This window comes from Balaenoptera ricei, chromosome 7, assembly GCF_028023285.1.
Source record: "Balaenoptera ricei isolate mBalRic1 chromosome 7, mBalRic1.hap2, whole genome shotgun sequence".
Classification (NCBI taxonomy): Eukaryota; Metazoa; Chordata; class Mammalia; order Artiodactyla; family Balaenopteridae; genus Balaenoptera; species Balaenoptera ricei.
In genome coordinates this window covers 78,872,838-78,888,788 of record NC_082645.1, presented here as the reverse complement: position 1 = coordinate 78,888,788, position 15,951 = coordinate 78,872,838, and the positions used below count along the sequence as shown (strand labels likewise).

Here is a 15,951-nt window from a genome sequence, read left to right as displayed (position 1 = left end):
GAGAGAATAAAACACACACACACACAAACAGAAAACAGGTCTGTCTAGTCCAGAAAATCTAAGGTTTTGGTGGGTTGTAGGTTTTATGAGAAAACCTTCTTAGTTCTAAGACTCCTGTAGTTAAGATGCTGCCTCCCTCAAATTGCCTTTCCCTCACCATGAAGACAATGTTGTTACCTCTGAAAACTGCCATAGTATTGTCTGTTTGTATAGATGGGGTCTGAAGACTAAAGACATCTCTCTTTCCTTTAATACTTCCATTTGCCCAGAAACTTTTTCCAGAGTAGAGGGCAATATACAGCTTCTGCTGTATATTTGGGGAAACACACCTCTTTCCACTCCCATAATTTCAAGAGAAAAATGCTGACATTTTTAGCAAATCTATGGCTTAATGTAAAAATTTGAGTTTGATTTTGTTATTTCCTTCTTTTATGTATTTATCCACCTATCTTAAACAAGAAAAAATAATTTGTACTTTTAAAAAATTTCACACAATTTAGAAGTGCAATTATAAATAGGACTAGTATTTGTAACATGGTCTGTACAATGGTGTGTGCCTACAAACGCCATGTCTGTGACCCAGACTTCCCTCTGCCAATAGCTGCCAGTAAATAGCCAAGTCTGCAAACTGAATCTAAACACTTTAAGTGTTACTTAGAAAGATGAATAAATAACGATGCCACTTCAAATGCACAGCAGGCCATTCCAAAACAAACAAACAAACAAAAAAATATACAACTAACCCACCCTCCAAATTTGGGTTGAGCTTTGTGAAAAGTAAGATTTTTTAAATAAAACTGAAATTTGAAAATAAATCATGGTCTTTCAAACAAAGACATACCTCAGGTCTTCTATGTACTGCGCTACTTTACTTAGAAAGGAATTGGATTTTCATATAAGTTCTGAAGAGTCTTTTGAATTTTTCTCAGTAATTATGTATGCCTCAACTGTGCTAGTTATCGCACAATGATTAATGAAACTTAATTAGGATGTGATGGGTGCAAATGTGGATCTGGTGTAGAATATCGAAAAATACAGGAATAAAGTATTGAAAACTTTAATACATTTTATATGTTTTTGCAATTTTTATTTAGCTCAGACAGTAGAAATCAGGTAACTTCGATTTTATATAAAAATAATGAAATACTACATGAAGGCAGAACAAAGGAAACAAAACTCCAAAGCATAGATTGTATTTCTCCCACTAACTTAACTGTTTTCATTACTTGTTTCTCTTTTACCTGCTTGTGTAGACTATACCCTGCTACTCCTGCCTTACTTCTGGTGCTCACTCACAAAACTCTCACCCACAATTTTGTGTTGAGTTTTCTAAGTCTCAGTTTCTAGTATATTCCGAGTCAGAGACTCCTGTGCCTTAAAATCAGGAAATACACGCTCCATATTCCAACATCACAACATAACATCCCAGTCTCAGAGATAAAAACATGAATCTCATTGTGATCATCAAAAGATGACAGAATTTTCACAAGCATGTGTTTCCTGTGCGGCAGGTACCATGGTAATGTTTACATTCATGGAGCTATTTAATCCTCCTGCAAATCTTTTGAAGTTAGATACACTAATAATTTTCATTTTACATGGAAGGAGACGCAGAGAGGTTAAGCAAACCACCCAAAGCCAAACAGCAAGTGGAAGAGCTGGGATCTGCACCCTGCCAGGCTGACTCCAGACACCATGCTCTTAACCACCACGCATTATCTTCTCATATGTTCAATAACATAAATTATGTGTCTGCATGTGTGTGTATGTGTAGCATGCATTAGGTGTATACCATACACGTATAACATGTTGGATATATTCAGTACAGAATTTCACACTTTTTTGTTGTTGAAATAGAAAATGCAACCACTTTGTGATAAAGTCCACCACTAACAGGTTCACATCACCTACGATGTCCTTTGAAATATTTTTTTTCCATTAGATATATACACCTTATTTTTTGCAGACTGTGTGGGTTTTATGTGTTTTTTTGTAGAGGTATCGAATTATTATCTATGGAGAATATCCTTATGACTATGTGTGTGCCCAATTAGGTTGAGAAGGTTATTAACCATGAGGTTGCAGAGAAGAGACATATCTTCACCAAAACCTGGTTCTTTGAGCTGTTTCAACTTCAATTTGCTTGTTTTGAGTAAGCAATAGCAACCCTGATTATGAACCAGGATGAACATTATTTATAACTAGTGATAGGCTTTAGATTTTTATCCAGAAAAGAGGCATATAACATGGAGAGTGGCCATTATAATACTCCCCCTTCCTTTAATGCTGGTGCCACTACTAGCAATATTTCAAAGGGCTACGCAAAAGGCAGAGGAGCATTGGGGAACCCAGAAGAGCAGGGGCACTGCTCAGTAAGCCATTTGTTAAGAAAGGTGGGACTTCATTCCTTAGTATCTTTGGGAATAGCTGATGGGCTACACGCTCCTTTCCAAGTGGTAAAGGAAGGTTTATTACAAATGCATATTCTTGCTGCAAGAATAGAAATTATGAGACATAAAGAGAGAGGGAAGAATCACCAAATTAAATGGCAAATAAATATGGCCCATATGCCAGTGGATTTTAATCCCTATCTTAGTACAATGCTCTGCTATATCTTTTTATTTAACACTTAAAAATAGAATGCCAAGCCTCTTATTTCCCAATCTAATGTATGTTTTAATGGTTACATTAAAATGGAATTTGCTGTGGCTTTTTCTGATTATAAAAGTTGCACATTTATCATAGAAATTTCAAAAGCCTAGAAATATTACAATGTCATCCCACCATTCCAAGATAATTACCGTAAAATTTGGAGGTGTGTTCTCCTCCTGTCTGTGTGTGTACATGCACATGTGTGTGTATGTATTTTTGATGAGTCTAATCGTATTTTATATATCAACAAAGTCTCTCTCTTGAAAATTTTACTTAATCTTGAGGCTGTGCTTGGAGATTGTTACAAACGCTAAACAAATTTATGAGTAATATATTTAGATTTGAACATAATTTCTGTGGGCCCAAATTCTAATTATTCTTTCAAAATTTTTGCCTTTCTCAAGACACATGAATTTGAGGGCAGTGTCCTAACATTTGCGATCTAAAGAATTTACCAAAACCTAAATCCCCTCTAAGTCTACCTTAGACGTTTTTCTTGGTTAACTCCAAGAGGCTAGACAGTATGTGTACTGAAAACACTTCCTTTGTCTGTATCCAGAACATTCATAATAAATAGCTTTCTGAGGTATAAGCATTATTTACTGAGAAACTGTCCTCCCACAGGCGTTTTAAATTGGGTAGAAACTGCTCCTGGCCTTCAGTCGTTTACTTCCAAATAGTAATATACTGTATATGTTGGTTCATCTAAACAACAAATCAGCAAGCAGTCCTCGGCAGCCCACATCAGTCTGTTCCAGAAATATGCCCCTATAAGCAGTATGTGTAATATCTAATAAGTGATTGAACAAATTGTAAAATTATATGCAACATCCAATTGAAAAATCAATACTGCTGAAGAACTAAATGCTTATTATAGTATAAAGAAAAAATAAACAAAGGAAACAAATATCTGGTTTTTCTAGCTTCCCCCCAATGCAAAGTAAAATTAATCAGGAGTGGGTCCATTCATCCCTTCACTACTAAGCTATGAATGAAACATAAGAACTCAGGACTATGCACTTGGGACGAGTGATCTTCTGAAGTTTGTTTACCACAGCTCTTTTTTATTCATTGCAGTCTTTTCAAAGTCTTTACATAATAGTTTATTCTGTTCGCTGAACTCATCCTAAAATGAGCTTTCTATAATCAAAATTGTATTATTGAAGGTAATAAAAGTAATGCTAGGTCCCAACTAGTCATAAGTGCCTATAATCAGCAGATATTAAAAGATGTATATCAGGGAGAAGTGTGCAACAATTGGGGAAAAAGCAAGAAATGAAGTAAAATATCTTCACTTTAGCAGAAATTAGTGATGTATTTCTGTTTAAACATTGATATGTAAATAAATGTGATACTTTAAGACATTCAAATATAACATCAAATTATCAATTATGACAAAGAAATAAAAATATTATATTTGAATGAATTATGCAGTTTAATTTTAATTGAATATATTTTTCCTTCTCTAAAAGATTTGTTGGTTTGGGAAAAAGAAAATACAACAGAGATGCTTGCATTACAGTGACATTGGATGGTCAGACTTGGGAGGGGAAATAAATAAAAAGAATCCCTGTATTGATCAATATATCTGTACCTGACATTTTTGTGTATTATTACATGCTTAGGAGATATGTTATGGTATGTTTTACACTGAATTCATAAGTCTTTTAACAATTGTCTTTTGTTGGAGAAAGTATTTCCCTTTTGAGATGCGCATGGCATTAAGGGACAGCCAGAGGAAAAGGGAAACCTTCTAACATATTAAAACCTAATTCTTTTCAGCCTACTTTCTCCTCTCCTCTGATCCTCTGATATCTCTAGGATGTAGTTAGGGCAGGTAATGTCATCTTCATTTGACAGATAAATACACGAAGCCCCTGGGGATTCCCTGGCGGTCCAGTGGTTAGGATTCCACGCTTCCACTGCATGGGGCATGGGTTTGATCCCTGGCTGGGGAACTAAGATTCCACAAGCTGCACAGCGTGGCCAAAAAAAAAAAAAAAATACATGAAACCCCTGAAGGGTTAAGGGTAATCAACATGTAGTAAAGAGAAGGGCTCAAGTGATTTATGCCACTTTCTCATCAAAGCTACCCAAGAGAGATTTTAAAAAGAGAGAGAGAAATGAGTTGGTATGACATAGTGGAAAGACCACTGGGTTCAGAGAAGTGAGGTCTCATCTTGGATAAAATCACATCATTTCGCTTGGTCTCTGTTTTTTTTTTCCTATAGACAGATTAGATTACATAGATAATTAGATGACAGATAGATTTACAGTCATTTTGTAATACAATTCACATAAAACTCATTCATTTGAAGTATACAATTCAGTTGTTTTTAGTATATTCACCAAGTTGTGCAACCATCAACACAATCAATTTCATAATATTTTTATCACTTCAAAAAGAAACTTGTACACTTTAGCAGCCCCTCCCCATTTCCTCCCCAAGTTTCCCTCCTCCATCCTTAGGCAACAACTAATCTACTTTATGTCTCTATAGATTTCCTTATTCCAACATTTCATATAAATGGAATCATTCAACAGGTGGTCCTTTGTGACTGGGCTTCTTTCACTTAGAATGTTTTCAAGGTTCATTGTATCATGTATCAGTATTTCATTTTTTGATTGATGAAAAATATTTAATTGTGTGGATATACCACATTTTGTTTATGCATTTATCAGTTAGTTGATGAACATTTGGGTTGTTTCCAATTTTGGGTTCTAATGAATAATGCTGTAATGAACATTTGTATACAAATTTGTGTGTTTGTATATGTGTGTAAGTACAAGTTTTAGTTTGGACGTATGTTTTTATTTCTCTTGGTATATACCTAGGAGTAGAATTGTTGGACTAAATGGTAACCTCATGATTAACTTTTTGAGGCACTGCCAGACAGTTTTCCAAAGTGGCTGCACCATTTATATTTCTAACAGCAATGTATGAGGATCCAAATTTCTCCACGTCCTTGCCAACACTTATTATTACCATCTTTTTGAATAATACAATCCAAGTGGGTATAAAGTGGTATCTGATAGTGGTTTTGATTAACATTTTCCAGATGGCTAATTGTGTTGAGTCTCTTTTCAATGTACTTACTGATCATTTGTATGTCTTCTTTGGATAAACATCTCTTCAGATTTTTACCCTTTTTTTTTTGTTGTTGTTAAACAAAGAATTGCTTTTTTAATACAAACTATTAATACATACCCACAGACTATAAAGTGCTAAGAAATTTAAATATCTAAGTCATAGCAAACAGGTGGCAATTCAACATCCAGGGTCGACAGAATGCTTGAGGGAGACTGCAACAGATTAGACTCCCAGGGTGGAGGAGGCATCTTCAGAGGTGAAGGGGGGCCCAGGTGTAAGAGCTGTTCAAGCTCCCTCTCCTCATCGAGGATCATAAGAGGCACTCCATTCAAGGGCATGTGTGCAATCTGGTGCTCTTCAGGCAGGTCGAAACTCTCGAAATCTAATGGGTTGAAGGGAAAGAATTTTTCTATTTCTGGATAGGTGTCATCTGAGGCAGGAACAGAGCTTTTTGCCTTAATGGTCTTCTCAGTCATCTTTTTGGTAGAGAAGGCTGTCTGTTTCTGTTTGAGGGGTCCATTAGTCTTTATTGACTTTTCTGTAGCTCTGTTAACAGTTCCCAAAGCCTTTCTGGCAGCTTTAGGTAAAGCTGGTGGAGCATCAAACATTTTGCCAACATGTGGTGTTGAAACCTGAGATCTCCCATCTAAAGCTTTGACTGAAGGCCCAGACCCCAGCTTCAGCCCATCCTTAGAAGCCACACGGGTGCCTGGTTCTCCATTTTCCTTGTCAACATAGATCAGAGTAGCCATTCTGGATTAGGCTGGGAACAACGGCCAAACTCTTCCTAGACATGGTCTCTACCCATTTTTTAATTGAGGTATTTATTTATCACTGAGTTGTAGGAGTTTTTTTTTTTAATTGTAGGTATAAGCCTCTTACCAAATATATATGATATGCAAATAGTTTCTCCATTCTGTGGAGTTGTCTTTTCACTTTTGTGGTGATACCTTTCAAAACACAAACGTTTTTAATTTTGATGAATTTCAATTTGTCTGTCTTTGGTCAGTTGTGTTTTTGGTGTCACAACTAGGAAGGTTTTGCTTAACCCAAGGTCACAAAGATTTACTCCTATATTTTCTCCTAAGGGATTTATAGTTTTGGCTCTTATATTTAGGTCTCTGATTCATTTTGAGTTAATTTTTTATATGGAGGAAGGAAAGGGTAAAGAATCATTTTTTTACTTGTAGATAATCAGTTGTTTCAACACCATTTATTGAAAAAACTATCCTTTCTCTGTTGAATTTTCTTGGCACCCTTGTAGAAAATCAATTGACCCTGTATGTTAGGGTTTATTTTTGAGCTCTCATTTTATTCCATTGATGTATATGTCTATCCCTATGCCAGAATAAACTCCATTTTCTCATAGGTACAATATAGGAAATAAGGATGTTGGTCTAGATAATGTCCATGCTTCTTTTGAATTCAAACATCACCTAAGATAGGAACAGAATTACTGTGAGCTATATAGACCTACTCCTCAAGCATACCCAGTGGCCCCAGTGGCATTGTTCCTCTTTCCTTTTCAACCTAAAATTTTTACTATCAGTTTTAAATTAGAAAACATGGTCTATTGTGTCCAGAAGGTAGCATTTACAACTCTGTATTTTAACCCTCATGCAGAAATAAGATTTTCATACTGGCTAATCATCTCTTTAGAAAGCACAGAAAACAGGAGGCTCTTCAAAGGATATGAATCAGTGGTGGCAAAAGGTAGAAATACAATGAAGTTATTTAAATAAGAGAAAAAATTCAAGAATTTAATAAAACAATGTTGAGGAGAAGAAAGAAGGGGAAAAGTAGGATAGAAAAGTAATTTTAAAGAAAAATCAAACTAAGAGAATATGCTAAAGCCGTATTTCTGAGTAGCCCTAATTCAAGGTAAGGAAGAAAAAGAATAATTCTCATGATGTAATTAGAAAAGACACTAGTTTATCAAAAGATACTTTAACAAGTTCTGAACTCCACAAGAATTTATACTCTATGACTTTAATAACATTTTGATTGAAATAAAATACAACATCCTTGATAACTCCCTTATAAATTATACAAAATTACTTATATTGGATCTTAATGTAATGTATTAATGATAAAATTCTAAAGTTGTGAGATTATATCTGTAGAGGTGATTCTCTGTAAGACCTGAATAATGATACCCAGATATGTCATTGTTATGGTATCTGATTCGGTGCAGGGTTAAAACAAGATCAATGGCCAATGTGTTTGTTAGTCTTTTTCTCTTAATTATTGTTATCTCAGCCAGAGATTAGGCAGAACTCCTAAAATATTTCATATGAGTTTCTAGGATTATAGTTCCCATGTACAGATAACAGAACTAAGCAGTTGTTGAGAGAGAAATAATTTGTTCAAGCAGCAGAGAAAGGAAGAGTGCCAGGTCTTCAGATGGTCCTAGAAGAGTGTTTCTTGAACTGTTCTCTGATTTACTCTAAGCCATTTATGAACAAATTGGAAATCAGATGACTTGGTTTGTGACAATAAAGTGTCATTTCCTTATATCATTTTTTTCTGTACTTTATTTTACTATTAATTAAGAATAAAAGATGTGGTTGTTACACAAGTTCATGCAAAGTGGGAAAACACTGATCAGATTTTTATGACAAATATCCTTGCTTTGATCATATTTAGTTAAAAGATTATAAGTAGAAATGAGAAGCAAATATAAAAATATGCAAAACAATAGCAATATATCATAATATAGAGCCTAACAATTATGATTATGGGTTTAGAATACGAAATGTGACTTAACAAGATACAGTTGCTTATAAGACCTCCTACTATCAATTCTGCTTTTTCTATTTTTCCTCAGATAATCAATATATAACCAATAATTTGCTAGATATATTTGACTATATATTTTTAAAATCTTCATAATGGGATTTGTAGTCCTTTATTAGTATAATCAAGCTTCTGGGAATTTTAACCCACTTATTCATTGATTGCATCTTTTTTCCCCAACTTTTGTTTGTCCCAAATCAAAGTATAGTTTCAAATTAATATCTTGTACCGCAGTGTTGAAAGACAAAAAAATCTTTGCACTAAGGATGAAACAACACATGGTAATACAGTACAGTGCACAAGGGCAGTAGGCTTGCATTTTCTTTCTTTTTTTTTTAATGTTTTTATTGGAGTATAATTGCTTTACAATGGTGTGTTAGTTTCTGCTTTATAACAAGGTGAATCAGGTATACATATACATATATCCCCATTATCTCTTCCCTCTTGCATCTCCCTCCCTCCCACCCTCCCTATCCCACCCTTCTAGCTGGTCACAAAGCACCGAACTGATCTCCCTGTGTTATGCGACTGCTTCCCACTAGCTATCTATTTTACATTTGGTAGTGTATATATGTCCATGCCACTCTCTCACTTTGTCCCAGCTTCCCCTTCCCCTTCCCCATGTCCTCAAGTTGATTCTCTAGTAGGTCTGCATTTTTATTCCCATCTTGCCCCTAGGTTCTTCATGACCTTTTTTTTTTTTTTAGATTCCATATCTATGTGTTAGCATACAGTATTTGTTTTTCTGACTTACTTCACTCTGTATGACAGACTCTAGGTCCATCCCCCTCACTACAAATAACTCGATTTTGTTTCTTTTTATGGCTGAGTAATATTCCATTGTATATATGTGCCACATCTTCTTTATCCATTCATCTGTCGATGGACATTTAGGTTGCTTCCATGTCCTGGCTATTGTAAATAGAGCTGCAATGAACTTTGCGGTACATAACTCTTTTTGAATTATGGTTTTCTCAGGGTATATGCCCAGTAGTGGGACTGCTGTGTTGTACACTAGTTCTATTTTTAGTTTTTTAAGGAACCTCCATACTGTTCTCCATAGTGGCTGTATCAACTTAACATTCCCACCAACAGTGTATGAGGGTTCCCTTTTCTCCACACCCTCTCCAGCATTTATTGTTTGTAGATTTTTTTGATGATGGCCATTCTGACCAGTGTGAGATGATATCACACTGTAGTTTTGATTTGCATTTCTCTGATGATTAATGATGTTCAGCATTCTTTCATGTGTTTGTTGGCAATCTGTATATCTTCTTTGGAGAAATGTCTATTTAGGTCTTCTGCCCATTTTTGGATTAGGTTGTTTGTTTTCTTGATACTGAGCTGCATGAGCTGCTTGTAAATTTTGGAGATTAAGCCTTTGTCAGTTGACTCATTTGCAAATATTTTCTCCCATTCTGAGGGTTGTCTTTTCGTCTTGTTTATGTTTCCCTTTGCTGTGCAAAAGCTTTTAAGTTTCATTAGGTCCCATTTTTTTATTTTTGTTTTTATTTCCATTTCTCTAGGAGGAGGGTCAAAAAGGATCTTGCTGTGATTTATGTCATAGAGTGTTCTGCCTGTTTTCCTCTAAGAGTTTGATAGTGTCTGGCCTTACATTTAGGTCTTTAATCCATGTTGAGTTTATTTTTGTGGATGGTGTTAGGGAGTGTTCTAATTTCATTCTTTTACATGTAGCTGTCCAGTTTTCCCAGCACCACTTATTGAAGAGGCTGTCTTTTCTCCATTGTATATTCTTGCCTCCTTTATCAAAGGTAAGGTGACCATATGTGCGTGGGTTTATCTCTGGGCTTTCTTTCCTGTTCCATTGATCAATATTTCTGTTTTTGTGCCAGTACCATACTATCTTGATTACTGTAGCTTTGTAGTATAGTCTGAAGTCAGGGAGCCTGATTCCTCCAGCTCCATTTTTCTTTCTCAAGATTGCTTTGGCTATTCGGGGTCTTTTGTGTTTCCATACAAATTGTGAAATTTTTTGTTCTAGTTCTGTGAAAAATGCCAGTGGTAGTTTGATAGGATTGCACTGAATCTGTAGATTGCTTTGGGTAGTATAGTCATTCTCACAATGTTGATTCTTCCAATGCAAGTACATGGTATATCTCTCCATCTGCTTGTATCATCTTTAATTTCTTTCATCAGTTTCTTACAGTTTTCTGCATACAGGTCTTTTGTCTCCTTAGGTAGGTTTATTCCTAGATATTTTATTCTTTTTGTTGCAGTGGTAAATGGGAGTGTTTTCTTAATTTCACTTTCAGATTTTTCATCATTAGTGTATAGGAATGGAAGAGATTCCTATGCATTAATTTTGTATCCTGCTATTTTACCAAATTCATTGATTAGCTCTAGTAGTTTTCTGGTAGCATCTTTAGGATTCTCTCTGCATACTATCACGTCATCTGCAAACAGTGACAGCTTTACTTCTTCTTTTCCGATTTGGATTCCTTTTATTTCTTTGTCTTCTCTGATTTCTGTGGCTAAAACTTCCAAAATTATGTTGAATAATAGTGGTGAGAGTGGGCAACCTTGTCTTTTTCCTGATCTTAGTGGAAATGGTTTCTGTTTTTCACCATTGAGGACGATGTTGGCTGTGGGTTTATCATATATGGCCTTTATTATGTTGAGGTAAGTTCCCTCTATGCCTACTTTCTGGAGGGTTTTTATCAGAAATGGGTGTTGAATTTTGGTGAAAGCTTTCTCTGCATCTATTGAGATGATCATATGGTTTTTCTCCTTCAATTTGTTAAGATGGTGTATCACATTGATTGATTTGCGTATATTGAAGAATCCTTGCATTCCTGGGATAAACCCCACTTGATCATGGTGTCTGATCCTTTTAATGTGCTGCTAGATTGTGTTTGCTAGTATTTTGTTGAGGATTTTTGCATCTATGTTCATCAGTGATATTGGCCTGTAGTTTTCTTTTTTTGTGACATCTTTGTCTGGTTTTGGTATCATGGTGATGGTGGCCTTGTAGAATGAGTTTGGGAGTGTTCCTCCCTCTGCTATATTTTGGAAGATTTCGAGACAGATAGGTGTTTGCTCTTCTCTAAATATTTGATATAATTCACCTGCGAAGCCATCTGGTCCTGGGCTTTTGTTTGTTGGAAGATTTTTAGTCACAGTTTCAATTTCAGTGCTTGTGATTGGTCTGTTCATATTTTCTATTTCTTCCTGGTTCAGTGTCGGAAGGTTGTGTATTTCTAAGAATCTGTCCATTTCTTCCAGGTTGTCCATTTTATTGGCATATAGTTGCTTGTAGTAATCTCACATGATCCTTTTTACTTCTGCAGTGTCAGTTGGTACTTCTCCTTTTTCATTTCTAATTCTACTGATTTGAGTCTTCTCCCTTTTTTTCTTGATGAATCTGGCTAATGGTTTATCAATTTTGTTTATCTTCTCAAAGAACCAGCTTTTAGTTTTATTGATTTTGCTATCATTTCCTTCATTTCTTTTTATTTCTGATCTGATCTTTATGATTTCTTTCCTTCTGCTAACTTTGGGGTTTTTTTGTTCTTCTTTCTCTAATTGCTTTAGGTGCAAGGTTAGGTTGTTTATTGGAGATGTTTCTCGTTTCTTGAGGTAGGATTGTATTGCTATAAACTTCCCTCTTAGAACTGCTTTTGCTGCATCCCATAGGTTTTGGGTCATTGTGTTTTCACTGTCATTTGTTTCTAGGTATTTTTTGATTTCCTCTTTGATTTCTTCAGTGATCTCTTGGTTATTAAGTAGTGTATTGTGTAGCCTCCATGCGTTTGTATTTTTTACAGATTTTTTCCTGTAATTGATATCTAGTCTCATAGCATTGTGGTCAGAAAAGATACTTGATATGATTTCAATTTTCTTAAATTTACCAAGGCTTGACTTGCAATCCAAGATATGATCTGTCCTGGAGAATGTTGCATGAACACTTGAGAAGAAAGTGTATTCTGTTGTTTTTGGATGGAATGTCCTATAAATATCAATTAAGTCCATCTTGTTTAATGTATCATTTAAAGCTTGTGTTTCCTTATTTATTTTCATTTTGGATGATCTGTCCATTGGTGAAAGTGGGGTGTTAAAGTCCCCTACTATGATTGTGTTACTGTTGATTTCCCCTTTTATGGCTGTTAGTATTTGCCTTGTGTATTGAGATGCTCCTATGTTGGGTGCATAAATATTTACAATTGCTATATCTTCTTCTTGGATTGATCCCTTGATCATTACGTAGTGTCCTTCTTTGTCTCTTGTAATAGTCTTTGTTTTAAAGTCTATTTTGTCTGATATGAGAATTGCTACTCCAGCTTTCTTTTGATTTCCATTTGCATGAAATATCTTTTTCCATCCCCTCACTTTCAGTCTGTATGTGTCCCTAGGTCTGAAGTGGGTCTCTTTTAGCCAGCATATATACAGGTCTTGTTTTTGTATCCATTCAGCCAGTCTATGTCTTTTGGTTGGAGCTTGCATTTTCTTTAATGGAATTTAGTTTAATTCTATTTGTGCTGCCTAACATTGGCTGTTAGGGTCATTGTAGAGAACTATGGATATTGAAAACTATAGCCTGAAAAGTTACTAGTCAAGAAGACTTTCTTTTTAATGGGAAATAATACAATGGACACAAGTATCTTAACTATAGAGAAGAGCAGTGTCAGCATGAGCTGGGGTAATTAGGTTCGAAAGGTTTGAAAGAATAATTTTAAAATAACCACTAAGCACTAGTGAACACTTACTTTGTGCCCTGCTCTCCTCCAAGGGTTTTGCATTCATTAATTCATTTAACATTAACTGGAACACTACAAGTTAGGTACTAGGATGATTCCAGCTTTAAATAGGATGGAACTTAGGCACGAAGGTGTTAAGTAACTTGTCTAAGTTTACTTGGCTAGCAAGGGTCAAAGTCAAGCTTTGAACCCAGAGGCCAACTTGGGGAACAGTGGAGAACTTACAAGACTCAGAGGAGTTTTACAGGTATAGAGAAGGGGAAACAGATAAAGAAAGGCATGTTTAAATAGCATGGAAGTCAAGTACACCATCTCATTTCATTCTTCACAACAGTGTGGTGAGCTAGGTATTATTTTCCTCCATTTATACACAGGATGGAACTAATTTTGGGGAGGTAAATAACATGACAAGTGTATGTTGCTAGGTAGGGGCAATTCTTGAATTCAACCTCAGATTTTTCTAAGATAATTCCAAGGTCCATGCACTTTTCTTCGTTTAACACTAGAGGGAAGATGTTAAGGTAGAATTAAGATAGCTAAAGAAAGGAATAGCTTATGACTGAGAATGTGTGTAGTACCTGAAGAGCTAGAAAGGTACTTGTAACCAAATGACTGAAGACTTAGTTGTCAAGTATATTAGGATAAGTAACACTAAATGTTAAAACAGATAAATGTTAAATTTTCAGAGGTATAACACATGCACACACACATTTATTTCTTGCTCTCATCACAGTTCAAGGCAAGTGTTCTTAATCAGGTAATCTTACACATGGTTTGTTAGGAACCATATCTCTTTCCATATCATGGGCCCGACATTCCCTAAATCATTAAGGTCCTATTCATTTACTTAATAGAAAACAAAAGAGAAGGAACGATCATACATGTGAGTTTTTATCGGCCAGTCTTGGAAGTGGCATTCCTCACTTCCACATAGGTCCTTCTGGCCAGAACATGTTACACGGTCAAAGGAGCATTAAGGAGAAAGAACTCAGTAATGAAGTTTGGTAATTGTCGCTAAAAGAGAGACAGATTGGAGCCAAGGAAGCTGTACAGTAGCAGTGTATATTTAGTTAGTACATGTGATGTGTCACGCTCTGTCTCAGCCTTGGCAATACAGTGTATAACACAGATCAGGTCCACACCTGCAAAGAGCTTACATCCTGGGGAGGTTCTGGTCCAAGATGGTGACATAGACATCCTGAGAAGAGGAGGGGGAGATAGGTGATATAGAAATAAACAAGTGAGCAAGTAAGATGCTTCCAGATAATAAGTTTTTTTAAAAAAAAATACAAGAGTTCTGAACAACAAGGTCCTGGGAAAGGGGGATGCTATTTAAGATTGGGTATTTAGGAAATGCCTCTCTGAGGATTGCCATTGGAGTCAAACAGCAAGCAAGGACCAGCCATACAAAGATCTGTAGAAAAGGAATTCTGAGCAAAGAGAACCTCTGGTCCAAAGACACAATAATGCTGACAAGCTTGGTGTGCTGAAGGAACTGGCAGAAGATTAGTGTGGCTAGAGCCCAGAAAATAAGAAAGTCTTAGATGAAATTGAAAAAGGCCTGGATCATGAAGGTTCTAGTAACCTTTAATGGAGTGAGCTGTTTTTATTTTAAGTATTCTGAGAGGCCTCTAGATGTTTTCATCTGCGAGTAATTGATTTAGTCATCTGCCATCTCCTGGAGGCTTACTAGACCCTTCCAGAACATCATCATTGCCCCCTTCTCCAGATCTCAGAGCATTTTCCCTTGTTTCAATCCTATCAGTACCTAGTTATGGATACGAGATTTCCTCAACCAGAATGTAGCCTCCTGGAGAGCAGAGACTTATATTTAATTTGTGGTTCCCTCGGTAACAAGCACAGTTCCAAGAAAGCACTTAGGTCCAGTATAAGTGCATGCATAAATGAATGATGAATAAATAAATGAAGGAGGGAATGAAAAATTGTTAAAGGAAGAGAGAGCACTATCCCCTTGACGTAGAGCCTGCAACATGCTTCTCAGTTTCACTATGTCATTTGATCCACACGAGCACAATGCATGGGGAAGCATTTGGCAACTGCACAATTATGAGAAGCAAGACATTAGAAAAAGAGTCAGAGAGAAATGAAGGTTTTGAGGCTGAGTGCTGGGAAGAATAATGGAACAACTTTGGAAATAGGGGTTGGGAGGTAGAGTCAATTTGGAGGAGGGGAGGGAGGTCGTGAGAGAAAGTTATGTTCTGGTTCAGCTGACAAAAGGCAGAACCAACTGCAATGCCCAGTAGGCAAATAATTAAAGGTTAAGTTGTGTGGTACAGACAGAAAGAGCTGCAGGAGTTCAGAGGAATCTAATAAAGAAAATGGATTTGGGGCTGAGGAATGAGAATAGACATTGGGTAGCAAAAAGTTAGATTGCTGGGCAAAAGGACACAAAATATTTACTGCAAATAACATGAGACTGGAAAGAAAGGGCAAACTAAGTAATGGAAAATAGAAAGATATCAGGATATTTTAATTAAGAGACAATAAATTAGAAATAGACTAAAGGAAAAAAAAAAAAACTGAAGAACTGCTATCCTCTATTTGTTTAATTAAAAGATAAAATTACTGCCCTGCTGCTCACTGAACATTTCTGATTTCCCACCTCCAGAGTAAGGGAAATAGGTCTGCGTTACAGATTGTACTTTTGGCTCCCTTGAAGTTGGGGAAACTCATGTA

The 15,951-nt window shown here is 36.0% G+C and overlaps 2 protein-coding genes across 2 annotated transcripts in view; one reads left to right on the top strand and one right to left on the bottom strand.

Moving 5' to 3' along the window:
* TMEFF2 (transmembrane protein with EGF like and two follistatin like domains 2) overlaps nt 1–15,951 on the top strand; it is a 250,317-nt gene that overhangs the window by 137,962 nt on the left and 96,404 nt on the right. The window lies entirely within an intron of this gene.
* LOC132368601 (securin-like) lies at nt 5,864–6,511 on the bottom strand. Its single transcript, XM_059927309.1, has one exon. The coding sequence runs from the start codon at nt 6,493–6,495 to the stop codon at nt 5,887–5,889; it is 609 nt and encodes a 202-aa protein (XP_059783292.1). The 5' UTR covers nt 6,496–6,511; the 3' UTR covers nt 5,864–5,886.